The sequence below is a fragment of the Oncorhynchus kisutch genome, linkage group LG18 (assembly GCF_002021735.2).
Source record: "Oncorhynchus kisutch isolate 150728-3 linkage group LG18, Okis_V2, whole genome shotgun sequence".
In the NCBI taxonomy this organism is placed as follows: domain Eukaryota; kingdom Metazoa; phylum Chordata; class Actinopteri; order Salmoniformes; family Salmonidae; genus Oncorhynchus; species Oncorhynchus kisutch.
In genome coordinates, this window is record NC_034191.2 from 28,182,551 (window position 1) to 28,200,360 (window position 17,810).

Here is a 17,810-nt window from a genome sequence, read left to right on the forward strand (position 1 = left end):
TCTCTATGCTTCTTTCTCTCTCTCTCTATGCTTCTTTCTCTCTCTCTCTCTGCTTCTTTCTCTCTCTATGCTTCTTTCTCTCTCTCTCTCTGCTTCTTTCTCTCTCTCTCTCTGCTTCTTTCTCTCTCTCTCTCTGCTTCTTTCTCTCTCTCTCTCTGCTTCTTTCTCTCTCTCTCTCTGCTTCTTTCTCTCTCTCTCTCTGCTTCTTTCTCTCTCTCTCTCTGCTTCTTTCTCTCTCTCTCTCTGCTTCTTTCTCTCTCTCTCTCTGCTTCTTTCTCTCTCTCTCTCTGCTTCTTTCTCTCTCTCTCTGCTTCTTTCTCTCTCTCTCTGCTTCTTTCTTTCTTTCTCTCTCTGCTTCTTTCTTTCTCTCTCTCTGTGCTTCTTTCTCTCTCTGTGCTTCTTTCTATCTCTCTGTGCTTCTTTCTATCTCTCTGCTTCTCTCTCTGTGCTTCTTTCTCTCTCTCTGTGTTTCTTTCTCTCTCTCTGTGTTTCTTTCTCTCTCTCTGTTTCTTTCTCTCTCTCTGTGCTTCTTTCTCTCTGTGCTACTCTCTCTCTCTCTGCTTCTTTCTCTCTCTCTCTGTGCTTCTTTCTCTCTCTCTGCTTCTTTCTTTCTCTGTTTCTTTCTCTCTCTCTGCTTCTTTCTCTCTCTCTCTCTGCTTCTTTCTCTCTCTCTCTGTGCTTCTTTCTCTCTCTGTGCTTCTTTCTATCTCTCTGCTTCTCTCTCTGTGCTTCTTTCTCTCTCTCTGTGCTTCTTTCTCTCTCTCTGTGTTTCTTTCTCTCTCTCTGTTTCTTTCTCTCTCTCTGTGCTTCTTTCTCTCTGTGCTACTCTCTCTCTCTGCTTCTTTCTCTCTCTCTCTGTGCTTCTTTCTCTCTCTCTGCTTCTTTCTTTCTCTGTTTCTTTCTCTCTCTCTGCTTCTTTCTCTCTCTCTCTCTGCTTCTTTCTCTCTCTCTCTGTGCTTCTTTCTCTCTCTCTCTGTGCTTCTTTCTCTGTGTTTCTTTCTCTCTGTCTGTGCTTCTTTCTCTCTCTCTGTGCTTCTTTCTCTCTCTGTGTGCTTCTTTCTGTGCTTCTTTCTCTCTCTGTGCTTCTTTCTCTCTCTCTCTTTTCATATCACTGCCTTTTCTTTCTTTCTTTCTTTCTTTTTTTTTTTTTGCCCTTTCTCTCTGCTTCTCTCTCTCCCTCTCTCCTGTCTCTCTTTCATTCTCTCTCCCACTCACTGTTGGTGATGGTGCTACTCATCCGGCCCACAGAGCAGAAGGACGTCTCACTGTCCACGCTGGTCACACTGGCTCTGCGCCCTCCTCCTCCTCCTCCCCTTCCACTGCTGTCTGTCTCAGGGGAAGGGGGCACGGACGGGGCACCAGGACTGGGCTCTGCCTCCAGGAACACCTCTGGGTGACTTTGGATACTGTCAGCTAAAATGAGAGAGAGACAGAGAGAGAGAGACAGGCAGAGGGAGAGAGTGGTAGAAAGAGTGAAAAGAAGGGAGAGTTTAATTATACAACAATTAACTAGTAACATTTTCTGTGAATCAGTACTGTTATGGGCGTCCCGAGTGGCACAGCAGTCTAATGCACTGCATCTCAGTGCTGGAGGCGTCACGGCCGCGACCGGAAGCCCATGAGGAGGCCACACAATTGGCCCGGCATCGTCCGAGTTAGGGGAGGGTTTGGCCGGCTGTGATGTCCTTGTCCCATCGCGCTCTAGTGACTCCTTGTGGCGGTCAGGCACATGCACGCTGACTTCGTGGTTAGTTGTACGGTGTTTTCTCTGACACATTGGTGCAGCAGGCTTCTGGGTTAAGCGCGCAGTGTGCCAAGAAGCAGTGTGGCTTGGATGGGTTATTTTTCGGTGGACGCATTGCTCTCGATCTTCGCCTCTCCTGAATCCTTATGGGAGTTGCAGCAATGGGACAAGAATGTAATTACCAATTGGATATCAAAAAATTGGGAGAGAAAAGGAGTAAAGTTTTAAATAATAATATTGGCTAGTATGTGGTATTAGCTTGTTTTGTGCGTGCTAGAGGAAAGCCTTGGAAACACACACAGTGTCAGGTAATTAGGTTGGGCTTGTAATGATCCAGGGATTGTGACCGATGGTGATGACCAATCAACACACCCAACCCCAGGAGCTGAGAGAGAGAGGTCAGTGAGGGAAACTGTAAACAACTACACTACAGCCCAGATGGCCTTAGTTACTCCTCACCTTTATTTTTGGACGGATGTGTATGTTTTGTCCCGTAGACTGAAGGAGGAAACTTGGATTTCCCCCGTGATATATATGGTTGTATCAGAGAACATGGACCTGTAGGATAGTCTTTACAAGACATGACATACTTGTAGCAGATCACATCAATAAAATAATTCTTAGAGAGACAAGTGACTGCTCTCTCTGTTCAATGATACATTTATGTTGAACTTCACAGGATCCTCTCTGGAATAAAGAAGGAGAGTGGGCGGGAGAGAGAGAGATAGTATAAGAGAGAGCAATGAAGAGAAAAGAGAGAGACAGATAGACTACAAGGGAAATGTGTCATCATTTCCTAGACATGTTGAGGCCAATGTATTTTCTCTTCATCCAATTCAATTCAGCTGTTCATTCTACTTGTATTTGTTCCTTCCCCTTATTTTAGCATTTTCTTCTACTTCCTTTCCATTTTATATGTCTGTAATAGCTTGACAACATACTCTCTGTCTCTGGCAGCAGCATAACTAGGGCTCAGGTATGGTTGGCATGGTTACAGTACAGCGTTGCTGTTTATTGTAATGAAAGGCTGTAGTAAAGGCTATCTGTAGTATAGGTTATATGAGTGCATCCACATCGTTCCAAACAATTATCCAGCTCTGGAAACATTATCATCAGCCTTCTGTAACAACTATGCTATGGTGTACTGTACTGTAGAGGGAAAGAGGGAGGGGAAGGACAGAGCGAGTGAATTAAATGTAAAAAAGAAAAGAAAAACCTTGACATATCGATATCCATAAAAGCAACCCAATAACAATATCCAATATCCTTCGGGGTGAGTCCCAAATGGCACCCTATTCTCTATATAGTGTACTAATTTTGACCACGGCCCTTTTCAAAAGAAGTGCACTGTAGGGAATAGGGTCCCATTTGTGATGGAGACTGTTGTCGGTCTGTCCTCTGTCTCAGTTACATGTAAGGCTCTTGCAGTATAGCATGGTAATCTATCTCATTACATTTAACATTGACTCTGAAAGGAACAGACAGTCTGATTGTCTGCCTGGAGAACGTTCCATTAAGCACAGGCATATTTAAGGGCAGGTCTGTGTGTGTATGATCAAATCAAATCACATTTTATTTGTCACATGCGCCGAATACAACAGGTGTAGACCTTACAGTGAAATGCTTACTTACAAGCCCTTAACCAAAGATGCAGTTTTAAGAAAATACCTACAAAAAAATTAAAGTAAGAGGTAAGAAAAATAAATAATTAAAGAGCAGCAGTAAATAACAATAGCGGGGCTATATACAGGGAGTACCTTGTACAGAGTCAATGTGTCAATGTGGAGGCTATATACAGGGAGTACCTTGTACAGAGTCAACATATCAATGTGGAGGCTATATACAGGGAGTACCTTGTACAGAGTCAACATATCAATGTGGAGGCTATATACAGGGAGTACCTTGTACAGAGTCAACATATCAATGTGGAGGCTATATACAGGGAGTACCGGTACAGAGTCAACATATCAATGTGGAGGCTATATACAGGGAGTACCTTGTACAGAGTCAACATATCAATGTGGAGGCTATATACAGGGAGTACCTTGTACAGAGTCAACATATCAATGTGGAGGCTATATACAGGGAGTACCTTGTACAGAGTCAACATATCAATGTGGAGGCTATATACAGGGAGTACCTTGTACAGAGTCAACATATCAATGTGGAGGCTATATACAGGGAGTACCTTGTACAGAGTCAACATATCAATGTGGAGGCTTTATACAGGGAGTACCTTGTACAGAGTCAACATATCAATGTGGAGGCTATATACAGGGAGTACCGGTACAGAGTCAACATATCAATGTGGAGGCTATATACAGGGAGTACCTTGTACAGAGTCAACATATCAATGTGGAGGCTATATACAGGGAGTACCGGTACAGAGTCAACGTATCAATGTGGAGGCTATATACAGGGGGTACCGGTACAGAGTCAACGTATCAATGTGGAGGCTATATACAGGGAGTACCGGTACAGAGTCAACATATCAATGTGGAGGCTATATACAGAGGGTACCGGTACAGAGTCAACGTATCAATGTGGAGGCTATATACAGGGAGTACCGGTACAGAGTCAACATATCAATGTGGAGGCTATATACAGGGGGTACTGGTACAGAGTCAACGTATCAATGTGGAGGCTATATACAGGGGGTACCGGTACAGAGTCAACGTATCAATGTGGAGGCTATATACAGGGAGTACCGGTACAGAGTCAACATATCAATGTGGAGGCTATATACAGGGGGTACTGGTACAGAGTCAACGTGTCAATGTGCGGGGGCACCGGTGTTGAGGTAATTGAGATAATTAGGTACATGCAGGTAGGGTTGCTAAAGTGGCTATGCATAGATAATGCATAGATAATAACAGAGCCATTTGATTAGCTGTTCAGGAGTCTTATGGCTTGGGGGGTAGAAGCTGTTAAGAAGTCTCTTGGACCTAAACTTGGCGCTCCGGTACCGCTTGCCGTGCGGTAGCAGAGGGAACACTCTATGACTAGATTGGCTGGAGTCTATTAGGGCCTTCCTCTGACACCGCCTGGTATAGAGGCCCCGGTGATGTACTGGGCGTACGTGTGTGTGTGTGTGTGTGTGTGTGTGTGTGTGTGTGTGTCTGCGGGTGCGTGCAGGTTCTCATGCATGTATGTGTATGTGTGGGTGATTACTGGTTACCGAGCGGTGAATCACTGGACGCCACAGATGTAGAGGGTGGACCAGACCCTGTTTGATGTTCTCAGCAGGTATTTTGTTTTTACATTATGACAGGGCCAGTGGAACACAGAAAGGCTGGATGATTTTTATTATGGGCAGCAGGGGGCATGGATGCCAGCAGCATGGATGCCAGCAGCATGGATGCCAGCAGCATGGATGCCAGGATATGGAGATACAGTATTCAATGAGAACATTTTCCTGTATCAGAATGCTAAACAGGGAGCAGTGCATCTCCACCTCGACTGATCATCTGAGGACTCCAATTTGTATTCCTCTATTTAACCAGCAATCCATGGAGAGGCAATGTGTGTACTGGATGTTTGTTTTCATGATGCTTAAGTGTGTGTGTGTGTGTGTGTTTATGTGACTATATTCCTGTGTGTTTGCATGTCTGCACATCAAAATATGTTATTGTGAGCCATCGTCTATCAGCTCGGGCCTTAAAGGATGTCTACTGTCATTATGCAATCCATTCCAGTGAGGTTAACTCTTTGTGTGGCTGCCGCTGTGACCTTTAGTGGAGCGTTTAAACAAAGCATCGGATGCTCCTCCACACTACTCGGCTGTCAGTCTAATTTCCCCCGTCTGTAAGGGACTGGCAACCACAGCAGAATACAAACTCCAGGCTGCTTTCCCAGGCAGGCGTGTGGGGGAATCAGGTGGAGCTAATACAGGCCTGCGGTTATGGTGGCCAAGAAAAACCAACAGTTGAGACTGGTCTTTTTATAGGCATGGGGAAAGGTGGCAAGGATGGTCACATACATATTCACAGGGTCACACAGGGCTAAATAAATGTTGGAATGTAAACAATCAGCATACTATAGCGTGTGCCCATGAGAGAGTGAAATTAAGGTTCTGTTGTATGGCAATTAGTGTAGAAGATGTGACTGGGTGTGACAGATATTTTCCTTAATCTGTTGTATCCTTTTACAAATGCATGGACCCACGTGCACACACCTACACACAAACACACACACAAACACACACACAAACACACACACAAACACACAAACCTACACACAAACACACACACAAACATTAGCCTATCAAAACAATTAGAAGCTGATAAATAAAACTGGTGCCAGCCAACTGTCAGGGAGAATAATAAAAATCCCATTGCAACATAATGCTTTTTATCCTATTCATTGTTGGAAAAACCTGACAATGGAAATATATTTGACCGGTCATCCTTATCAGTCTATAGGTTCATTTGCATCATTTAGTGGAATTGAATTGCCGCATGTGTATTTTCGTTAGTCGCTATGTTTATCACGCGAGCACAGTGTACATATACAGAGCCTATGAGCTGCTACAGCTTCTCAAACAGCTCATGTTTTAGCTGAAGTGAAATGGGCTTTTATAAGCCCAATGATTGCGTAACCATTCTAAATGCAATTGCGTGTTAAAAACGGTTTGATGGCCACAATTAAAAAGAGCTACTAAAAAGAGCTTTATTTGTCAATTGAAGTGCCCTTACTATTCGCCATTCAAGTGCATAAAACGATAGGGAGGCTTCTTTCTCCAGTGGCCAATGGCACAATCCTAGTCATATTAGCAATCCATGCATCTTTAGATCTCCCCTTTTCTAAATGTCCTTTTGCATCGTCGAGTTACATGTATGGAACTTAATGAATCATCATCTACATTTTATTTTTGTCATTCTGAACCCAGAGTCCTTTAAATGAAAATACTGCAGGCCAAATGTCCGACACCACATTGTACTAACCCTGACACAACACACGCGCGCACACACCCTCTATTTTTCATTTTCTATTTTACCCCTTTTTCTCCCCAATTTCATGGTATCCAATTGTTTTAGTAGCTAGTATCTTGTCTCATCGCTACTACTCCCGTACAGGCTCAGGAAAGACGAAAGTTGAAAGTCATGCGTCATACAACCCAACCAAGCCGCACCGCTTCTTAACACAGCGCGCATCCAACCCGGAAGCCAGCCGCTGATGCAGCAGAGGAAACACTGTGCACCTGGCAACCTTGGTTAGTGCGCTCTGCGCCCAGCCCGCCACAGGAGTCGCTGGTGCGCGATGAGACAAGGATATCCCTACCGGCCAAGCCCTCCCTAACCCGGTCACGGGTGGTTACGACAGAGCCTGGGCACGAACCCAGAGTCTCTGGTGGCACAGCTGGCGCTGCAGTACAGCGCCCTTAACCACTGCGCCACCCGGGAGGCTCCACATCCTCTATTTTTAATGAGCCCCATTCCTTCTACTCTCAGTGGAGCCCTCATCCTCTGTCACTTTAGTGTTAGTGGGGACTTTCACAGCACACTGCACACAGACAGGGGACGCTGACTGTCACGCACTCTCTGTCGAGAGAAAGAAACAACACCAGGACTTTAACAATGTTTGCTGGAGGAGAAACAGAGGTTGAGAGAGTGACTGAGAGCGAGAAAAAGATAGATGAGAGGGAAAGCGAGAGAGAGAGATGATTGAGACTGCATGCAGAATTCTGCAAAAATATCCTCTGTGTACAACATAAAACTCCAAATAATGCATGCAGAGTAGAATTAGGCCGATACCTGCTACTTATCAAAATCCAGAAAAGAGACGTCAAATTTTACAACCACCTAAAAGGAAGCGATTCCCAAACCTTCCATAACAAAGCCATCACCTACAGAGAGATGAACCTGGAGAAGAGTCCCCTAAGCAAGCTGGTCCTGGGGCTCTGTTCACAAACACAAACACACCCCACAGAGCTCTAGGACAGCAACATAATTAGACAACCAAATCATGAGAAAACAAAAAGGTAATTACTTGACACATTGGAAAGGATTAACAAAAAAACAGAGCAAACTAGAATGCTATTTGGCCCTAAACAGAGAGTACACAGTGGCAGAATACCTGACCACTGTGACTTACCAAACTTAAGGAAAGCGTAAGTGAGCATAGCCTTGCTATTGAGAAAGGCAGCCGTAGGCAGACATGGCTCTAAAGAGAAGACATGCTATGTGCTCACTGCCCACAAAATGAGTTGGAAACTGAGCTGTACTTCCTAACCTCCTGCCCAATGTATGACCATATTAGAGACATATTTCCCTCAGATTACACAGATCCACAAAGAATTCATAAACAAACCCAATTTTAATAAACTCCCATATCTACTGGGTGAAATACCACAGTGTGCCTTCACAGCAGCAAGATTTGTGACCTGTTACCAGAAGAAAAGGTCAACCAGTGAAGAACAAACACCACTGTAAAAACAACCAATTTTTATGCTTATTTACAGTTGAAGTCGGAAGTGTACATACACCTTAACCAAATACATTTAAACTCAGTTTTTCACAATTCCTGACATATAATCCTAGTAAAAATGCCCTGTCTTAGGTCAGTTAGGATCACCACTTTATTTTAAGAATGTGACATGTCAGAAAAATAGTAGAGAGGATTATTTATATCAGCTTGTATTTCTTTCATCACATTCCCAGTGGGTCAGAAGTTTACATACACTCAATTAGTATCTGGTAGCATTTCCTTTAAATTGTTTAACTTGGGTCAAACATTTCGGGTAGTCTTCCACAAGCTTCCCACAATAAGTTAGGTGAATTTTGGCCCATTCCTCCTGACAGAGCTGGTGTAACTGAGTCAGGTTTGTAGGCCTCTTTACTCGCACACGCTTATTCAGTTCTGGCAACACATTTTCTATGGGATTGAGGTCAGGACTTTATGATGGCCACTCCAATACCTTGACTTTGTTGTCCTTAAGCCATTTTGCCACAACTTTGAAAGTATGCTTGGGGTCATTGTCCATTTGGAAGACTCATTTGCCACCAAGCTTTAACTTCCTGACTGATGACTTGAGATGTTGCTTCAATATATCCACATCATTTCCCTTTCTCATGATGACATCTATTTTGTGAAGTGCACCAGCCCCCCTTCCAGCAAAGCACCCCCACAACATGCTGCCACCCCCATGCTCCCCTGTTCTGGGGTTGATTTGCACTTTTCGCACTAAAGTACGTTCATCTCTAGGAGACAGAACGCGTCTCCTTCCTGAGCGGTATGACGGCTGAGTGGTCCCATAGTGTTTATACTTGCGTATTATTGTTTATATAGATGAACGTGGTACCTTCAGGCGTTTGGAAATTCCCAAGGATGAACCAAACAGACTCTCAAGCTGTGTTAGGTTGGATGGGGAGCGATGCTGCACAACTATTGTCGGGTCTCTCCAGAGATGTTCGGGTTGAAGTCCGGGCACTGGCTGTGCCACTCAAGGACATTCAGAGGCTTGTCCCGAAGCCACTCCTGCATTGTCTTGGCTTTTTGTATATTTTGCATTGTCTTGGCTTTTGTATATTATCTACTTCACTTGCTTTGGCAATGTTAACATATGTTTCCCATGCCAATAAAGCCCCTTGAATTTAATTTAATTGAGATGAGAGAAAGACAGAATCCTCTGAATGTTGTTGACTGTCATTTAATACAAAATATTAAATAAACTTTTTGAAAGAAAGCAAGGCAGAATCTGCGGTTGAATGAGAAAGGGTGGGAATGAGAGACAAGATGCAGAGAGAGAGCGAGGTATAGAGAAAGACAGAGTGAGAGAGAGAAATAGGGAGCGATATGACAGTATCTGCGGGGAGAGGTAATGACAGGGAGGTAGGAGAGAAGTGAGAGGAGAGGACAGGGAGGTACGAGAGGGGTGAGAGGAGAGGGCAGGTGGGTAGGAGAGGGGGAGAGGAGAGGGCAGGTGGGTAGGAAAGGGGTGAGAGGAGAGGGCAGGTGGGTAGGAGAGGGGGAGAGGAGAGGGCAGGTGGGTAGGAAAGGGGTGAGAGGAGAGGGCAGGTGGGTAGGAGAGGGGTGAGAGGAGAGGGCAGGTGGGTAGGAGAGGGGTGAGAGGAGAGGGCAGGTGGGTAGGGGGGGCAAGGGGGTAGGAGGCACCAGGAGAACCAGGAGATAGATAGGGACCACAACACCACTATCAGTATGGAAATGGAGGGGAGTTAAGAAGAATGAAAGCACCAATGTTGTGGTGGACAGTGGACAGAAGGAGGAGATGTGCATGATTATACTGGGGCCTTGAAACATCTCTTTACTACAGCCTGGCTTCAAAGGCATACTGTTCTCTCTCTGTGTGTGTGGTGTGTGCATGTGTGTGTATGTGTGTTTGTGTGTGTGTGCGTATGTATGTATAATATTGCTGCAGTGCAATGCAAGGACTAAACTCTTCCTGTACGATATGAAAGACATAACCATACAAACTCAGGAGTTGACAGTTGCAGAGCATTGGCTGTTTGTCTATTGCTGTTGCATTTCAGTCAATAGAAAAGCAACCAACAGAAAGCTGATTTTCTTAGTATTACTGCCCTTCATCACAATAAAGCCTCTACAATGTGGATGGGTACTGATGGTAGAGCCTTACCAATAGGAGTAGGATTTGATCGCTTCTCCATGTCATCATCGCTTTAAATAATTCCCACATTATAGCACCAAAGGAAATTAGTGTTTCAGTGTGTGTGTGTGTGTGTGTGTGTGCAGTGTGTGTGTGTGTGTGTGTGTGTGCACGCTGCTGCGTGGGTGTGTTTTAATTTAACTCATACTTTAACAGCCTTTGAGCCTGATCAATGGATTTAGTGGCGTAATTAAAAATCAGCAATGCTGTGAGAGACTGTAGATGTGTCCCAAATGACACCCTATTCCCTGTAGGAGGACTGTGAGAGTGTGAAAGTGTCTCCTTGCTGAACACCAGTCTCACAAACTACTGATGCACCATGAGATTCCTCCCCTCTAATTTAACATCATGTCTTCTAACTGACAGGGACTTCTGAATAGGATGACACATATTGTCAGTAAGCAGTTTGCTAATGTGGGGAGTTTCTAACAGCTAATTTGCCGTTGTTGATGTTGTTGTGACATTATTGTAATTATTTGCGGTTACTTCATATGAGTTGGTTTCTTTCAGCATTTTAGGTCTGTGGCACTCCCTTATGAACCATAAGTAAGCAGTGTCAGAGCCAGAATGGTCCATTGGGCAGGAGCCTTTCTCCTGTTTCTGTGGCGTGAAACAGCTTGATGTACAAGTACACCCCCTAGACAGGACCAGAACGGCTGTAGGTTTCTGTGTACTGTACAGCCTTTGTACTACTATCTCCATATGATTTACCTTGAGAGAAGCAGGGGCAGAGGCAAGGTGTTTAAGTCTCAAAGTCCCGGAAGGAGGATAAAAATATTGTTTTAAAAAATCTGTGCTTCATTAGAGTGTTAAAGCCAGCACTCCTGTCCCTGCTGGGATTATTGTGCTACCTAGTACCTACCTACCCTGACACATCTAGCCCAGTAATACCTCACACACACACACACACAGACACAGATGCACAAACACACAGGTGTCTGAGTCTGATCCCCAGAGAGGTCTCAGGTTTACGTAACACCCAAGAGGATGAATTATAATGACTTTGAAATGCAAGGCTTAGGGCCAGACTCGCCTATTTTTCTGTAAGGCTAACAGACAGTGAGAGCCTCAGTTCCACCACTGTGTGTGTGTGTGTGTGTGTGTGTGTGTGTGTGTGTGTGTGTGTGTGTGTGTGTGTGTGTGTGTGTGTGTGTGTGTGTGTGTGTGTGTGTGTAGTAAGTGTGAGTGTGTGAGTCCAGTGAGTGTGCATAGTCAGTGCACAAAAAAAAACTAAAATGCAAATAGTCGCAGGTTCAGATCTGCATGGAGGAATGGGCCAAAATACCAGCAACAGTGTGTGGAAACCTTGTGAAGACTTACAGAAAACGTTTGACCTCTGTCATCGCCAACAAAGAGTATATAACAAAGTATTGAGATAAACTTTTGTTATTGACCAAATACTTATTTTCCATCATAATTTGCAAATAAATTCATTAAAAATCCTACAATGTGATTTTCATTTTTTTTCTCCTCTCATTTTGTGTGTCATAGTTGAAGTGTACCTATGATGAAAATTACAGGCATCTCTCATCTTTTTAAGTGGGAGAACTTGCACAATTGGTGGCTGACTAAATACTTTTTTGCCCCACTGTATATATTTTATACATATATTGAAAAAAATATATATGGTGGATTGACTTTGAAATGCAAAACCCAAAATATGACTAACACAGTAGAGCGATACATTTATAACAGAGAATACGCCGGTATTGCCTCCTTAGTTTATTTGATTTTCTATTAACAGTTTCCCTCTGACTCACCTATAAGTGTGCAGCGTCCGTCTCCAAGGGGGTAGCGCTGGTAGCGCGGCATGGGGAAGGGGGGCAGCTTGTGGAAGAGGGGCTCCAGCAGGGGCTCCAGTCTTGAGGCAGAGGGGTCTGAGGGGTAGAACAGGTTGAAGATCTGGGTGCAGGCAGGACGGAGTTGACTCACTGAGGGACATAGGACAGCAGACAGCAGAGATTAGGGAGCGCTTAGTCTGTGAACTAATAAAGTATAAGGCTTGTGTGTACGAAATGTGATGTGTGGGAAAGGTAGCCCCACACTCTTAACAATTTACATCAACAACATAGCTCAGGTAGTAGGAAGCTCTCTCATCCATTTATATGCAGATGATACAGTCTTATACTCAGCTGGCCCCTCCCTGGATTTTGTGTTAAATCCTCTACAACAAAGCTTTCTTAATGTCCAACGAGCTTCCTCTGCCTTCACCTTGTCCTGAACACCTCCAAAACAAAGGTCATGTGGTTTGGTAAGAAGAATAACCCTTTCCCCACCTGTGTGATTACTACCTCTGAGGATTTAGAGCTTGAGGTTGTCACCTCATACAAGTATTTGGGAGTATGGCTAGACAGTACACTGTCCTTCTCTCAGCACATATCCAAGATGCAGGCTAAAGTTAAATCTAGACTTGTTTTCCTCTATCGTAATCACTCCTCTTTCACCCCAGCTGCCAAACTAACCCTGATTCAGATAACCATCCTACTAGATTACGGAGACATCATTTTTAGATCGGTAGGTAAGGGTGCTCTCGAGCGGCTAGATGTTCTTTACCATTTGCCACATCACCGCACTCTATACTCCTCTGTAAACTGATCATCTCTGTATACCTGTTGCAAGACCCACTGGTTGATGATTATTTATAAAACACTCTTATGCCTCACTCCCCCCTATCTGAGATATTCACTGCAGCCCTCATCCTCTACATACAACATCCGTTCTGCCAGTCACATTTTGTTAAAGGTACCCAAAGCACACACATGCCTGGGTCGCTCCTCTTTTCAGTTCGCTGCAGCTAGCAACTGGAACGAGCTGCAACTAACACTCAAACTGGACAGTTTTATCTCAATCTCTTCACTTAAAGACTCAATCATGGACACTTGTAGCTGCTTTGCGTGATATATGGTTGACTCTACCTTCTTGCCCTTTCTGCTGTTGTCTGTGCCCAATAATGTTTGTACCATGTTTTGTGCTGCTACCACGTTGTTCTGCTGCCATGTTGTTGTCATGTTGTATTGCTACTATGCTGTTGTCATGTGGTGTTGCTGCCATGCTGTTGTCATGTTGTATTGCTACTATGCTGTTGTCATGTGGTGTTGCTGCCATGCTGTTGTCATGTTGTATTGCTACTATGCTGTTGTCATGTGGTGTTGCTGCCATGCTGTTGTCATGTTGTATTGCTACTATGCTGTTGTCATGTGGTGTTGCTGCCATGCAGTTGTCACGTTGTATTGCTACTATGCTGTTGTCATGTGGTGTTGCTGCCATGCTGTTGTCTTAGGTCTCTCTTTATGTAGTGTTGTGTTGTCTCCCTTGTCGTGATGTGTGTTCTGTCCTTTATTTTAATTGTATTATTTGACATTGTTAGTCCTTTTGCCTTCTGGTAGGCCGTCATTGGGTAGGCCGTCATTGGGTAGGCCGTCATTGGGTAGGCCGTCATTGGGTAGGCCGTCATTGGGTAGGCCGTCATTGGGTAGGCCGTCATTGGGTAGGCCGTCATTGGGTAGGCCGTCATTGGGGAGGCCGTCATTGTATATAAGAATTTGTTCTCAACTGACTTGCCTAGTTAAATAAGGGTTAAATAAAAAAATAAAAAATACGTATATTTGTAGTCTAGAAAGGCTCTAAAAAGCTGCATCTGCTGTATGTAGTAGAATTATGAACTAGTGGTCTTTTCAAGCAAAATAAGTATGAAGATCGATCTGGTCCATCAGAGAGGTAGCTAAACATTGTGGGGAAGGTGTTGCATCAGGGACTGCCTAGACACAGAGGAGTGTGAGAAGTGTGTGTGTTTCTCCAACAATACCTACCTTGGACAGCAGGCAGTACCGTGCGTCTCATGGCCAGCACCAGACCCAGTGGACAGCCCAGCAGGAAACATTCAGAGACCTCAAAGTCAAACCTCCCTGGGTTCAAAATCAGACTACTGCTGCTGCCAGGGCGCAGGTCCACCCCCTCCTGCATCAGACTGGGAGAAGAGGAAGGAGAGAGGGAGTCACAGAGGGAGGGGTGGAAGGAGAGAGGGAGTCACAGAGGGAGGGTTGGAAGGAGAGAGGGAGGTGCAGAGGGAGGGGTGGAAGGAAAGAGAGGGTCACAGAGGGAGGGGTGGAAGGAGAGAGGCAGGTGCAGAGGGAGGGATGGAAGGAGAGAGGGAGGTGCAGAGGGAGGGGTGGAAGGAAAGAGGGAGTCGCAGAGGGAGGGATGGAAGGAGAGAGGGAGGTGCAGAGGGAGGGGTGGAAGGAGAGAGGCAGGTGCAGAGGGAGGGGTGGAAGGAAAGAGGGAGTCGCAGAGGGAGGGATGGAAGGAGAGAGGGAGGTGCAGAGGGAGGGGTGGAAGGAAAGAGGGAGTCGCAGAGGGAGGGTTGGAAGGAGAGAGGGAGGTACAAAGGGAGGGGTGGAAGGAGAGAGGGAGGTGCAGTGGGAGGGATGGAAGGAGAGAGAAGGGGTGCAGTGGGATGGATGGAAGGAGAGAGGGAGGTGAAAGAGAAAAGAGAGGCAGAGAGAAAATTATAAACCAAATCTTCGAATGTTGCAAAAGAGTGAGACGAGGGAGGCTGACTCAAATTTAAATACAAGCCTGCATCTCAGTCACTCAGTATAATGGATTTTGACAACTCAGTCCACTGTGTGTGTCCTGAATGGGCAGGGGAAATAACAGGTTGGTTGACCATTCTGACTCAGTCTGAAAAGCTCTCCTCTCTCTCTTTGGCAGAGCAGAGAGACAGATGGGGCTTGCGGATGTTTGAACAGCCAATCTAGCCTTAAACCCACTGCCTGGCTATAAATCTACACACCCTGAAGACCCTCCAGTCCAACCAAAACTAAGAGTGAAGGATTATGGTCTGTGGCCAGCCCAAGAGGGAAAATCAATTGCCGGTTGCTCTCTTTGTCTTTCGTCTTCCTACTGCCTGCCTCTCTCACTTGCTCTAATTTCTGACCTCCTTTCCTGCCCTCCATTAATCCACCTCTTTCTGCTGGGGTCTGAACGCCATAAGCTGTTGTCTCATTGGCAAAGAGAGAGATAGTTGGAATGAGAGAGTGAAGGAAAGAGACATAGAGAGATTCAGATTCAGAAAACTTTGTCCTCAGAGTCAATTCATTTTGCAGCAGTCATAAAAGATGTAATAAATAGCAAAGGATATTTACAAGGCAGTAGGCAGGGTAAGTATAGATTCATTCTGCAAGTGCTAAAGTGCAATTAGTCCAACATTTTTTTAAGCTGCAGAATTGCATTCTGAATAAAAGAGTACTTGGCCCTATTTCTTTTCACCTTAGGTCGTCTGTACCTGAGGCTAGAGGGAAGGAGTTGGAAATCGGAGTGGAGTGGGTGAGAGGAGTCAAGCCCTTTTATTGGCCTTCTGGAGTGCTCTGCCCAGGTAGAGAGATGACAGTTCTTGCTGTTGCAGCCCCATGACCATCTTGCCCAACCTATTTTTCTGTGCAACCTTGATATTCCAAAACCAGCAGGTCAAGCAGTAGGACAGAATTCTCTCAATGAATGATTTATAAAAGAGAACCGTGATGGTTAGATCAACATTAAAAAAGTGCCGTTTCTGTCGGAAATACTTTCTCTGTTGGCCTTTCAAAAAATAGTGTCAGTACACTGATCCCAGGACAGCTGGTTGTGACTAGACCACCGTATTTGTACTCCTCCACTATTTCGATAGGCTCACCTTTTATCAGTGATGGTGTGTGCATGGTAGTGTTCCTTCCAAAGTCAATCACCAAAGTCAGTCTGTTGTTTTTGATGAGGGAGAGAGAGAGAGAGACAGAGAGAGAGAGACAGAGAGAGAGACACAGAGAGAGAGAGAGAGAGAGAGATAGAGAGACAGAGAGAGAGAGAGACAGAGAGAGAGACAACACAGAGAGAGAGAGAGAGAGAGAGAGAGAGAGAGAGAGAGAGAGAGAGAGAGAGAGAGGAGAGAGAGAGAGAGAGAGAGAGAGAGAGAGAGAGAGAGAGAGAGAGAGAGAAGGAAAGAGAGAGAGAGAGAGGAGAGAGAGAGAAGGAAAGAGAGAGAGAGAGAAGGAAAGAGAGAAACTCTCTGACCGATCACGACTTCAACAGAGGAAGGAGAAAAGGCTTTCGTTGTTAGCAGAGGGCCTACTGGGAAATCCCCTGTTTGAGGTGGAAAAAGAGGCTCCTGACAGGCAGGTGACCCGGAGATATGCAGGCTTCCCAGAGGCCCCTGAGGAGTGGGCTGATGCCTGGGATGCCACAGCTCTAATAATAGCAGAGCCCTCTCGGAGCAGAGGCCTCCATGTGACCGGGCGGTGATGCCCTATGGAAAGGGCCGGGCAAAATTTCATCATCCTCCTCCTCCATCCTCCACACTGCTGAGCTGACTGGGGTTTTAATGAAGAGAATAACTAGCAGGGGGAGAATATGATGAGAGGTGCGTCACCATGGACACACTGCAGAATCAGTGTGAACAAGTCAAATCCCTGAGAGAGTAGGGCGCCAATGGTAATGGCCAATGGTCCCTATATAGTGCATTACTTTTGACCTGAGGCCCAAAATAAATGCACTAAATAGGGAATAGGGTGCCATTTAGGATGCAGCTTAGGTTGCCAGGGATCTGGCTACTGTAGCCATACAAATAAAATGCTATTTCTATGACTGTAACTACGCTGACGTGGGCCTCACTGGAGCATGTGATTTGGAATGGGAACACTGGTTGCTTGGTGCTGGTTAATTGGTAGCATGTTAGAGAGCTGGGAGCTCCCCATCCACAGCGACATTCACCTGCAGTAGTCAGTCTCCTATGCACACTGGCACTGCCACAAATAGGCTATTTATGGCCCAGAGCAGGCCGGCAGGTAGACAGGGAGGCCGGCAGGCATATAGATAGACAGAAGGGCAGGCAGGCAGACAAGCAGACTGGCAGGCAGAAAGGCAAGCAGGATGGCAGAGAAACAGTCAGATAGGCAGGCTGAAAAGCAGACAAGTAGACAGGCAGAAAAGCAGACAAGCGGCAGGCAGACAGGCAGGTAGACAGGCAGGCAGGCAGACAGACAGGCAGGTAGACAGGCAGAAAGGCAGGCAGGCAGACAGGCAGGTAGACAGGCAGAAAGGAAGGCAGAAAGGCAGGCAGGTAGACAGGCAGAAAGGCAGGTAGAAAGGGACATATTGATGACAGAGTGACACACATAAATAGAACATCCCTTGACAACCTGGCTGAGGGCCAGATAGCTACAGTACTTCTGGGTTATCCCATCACACCACTGAGGACATAGATAGATGGACACTCATACACACATCATTAAAAATGTCACTAGAAATGTCTGGAATAAACATTGGGTATGGAACTGCATGATAACAAAACATGTATTCAGATATGACTCTAATGACAGTGGAATATGCCAAGAATGTGATGGTGTGAGTATACTATTATGGGATTTTCCCTAAATCTGAGTATCAACAGTATTTAACCTTTATCTTCATTGA

General features: G+C 45.3%; 1 protein-coding gene across 2 annotated transcripts in view; it reads right to left on the minus strand.

Annotated features, from left to right (window-relative positions):
• pitpnm3 (PITPNM family member 3) overlaps positions 1-17,810 on the minus strand; it is a 137,237-nt gene that overhangs the window by 28,718 nt on the left and 90,709 nt on the right. For both annotated transcript variants that reach the window (XM_031796225.1, XM_031796224.1), the window contains 3 exons: positions 14,177-14,334; positions 12,128-12,298; positions 1,216-1,413 (listed from right to left, as the gene is read on the minus strand). In XM_031796225.1, the coding sequence (XP_031652085.1) occupies positions 1,216-1,413; positions 12,128-12,298; positions 14,177-14,334 (527 nt within the window). The remainder of the gene's footprint in view (positions 1-1,215; positions 1,414-12,127; positions 12,299-14,176; positions 14,335-17,810) is intronic.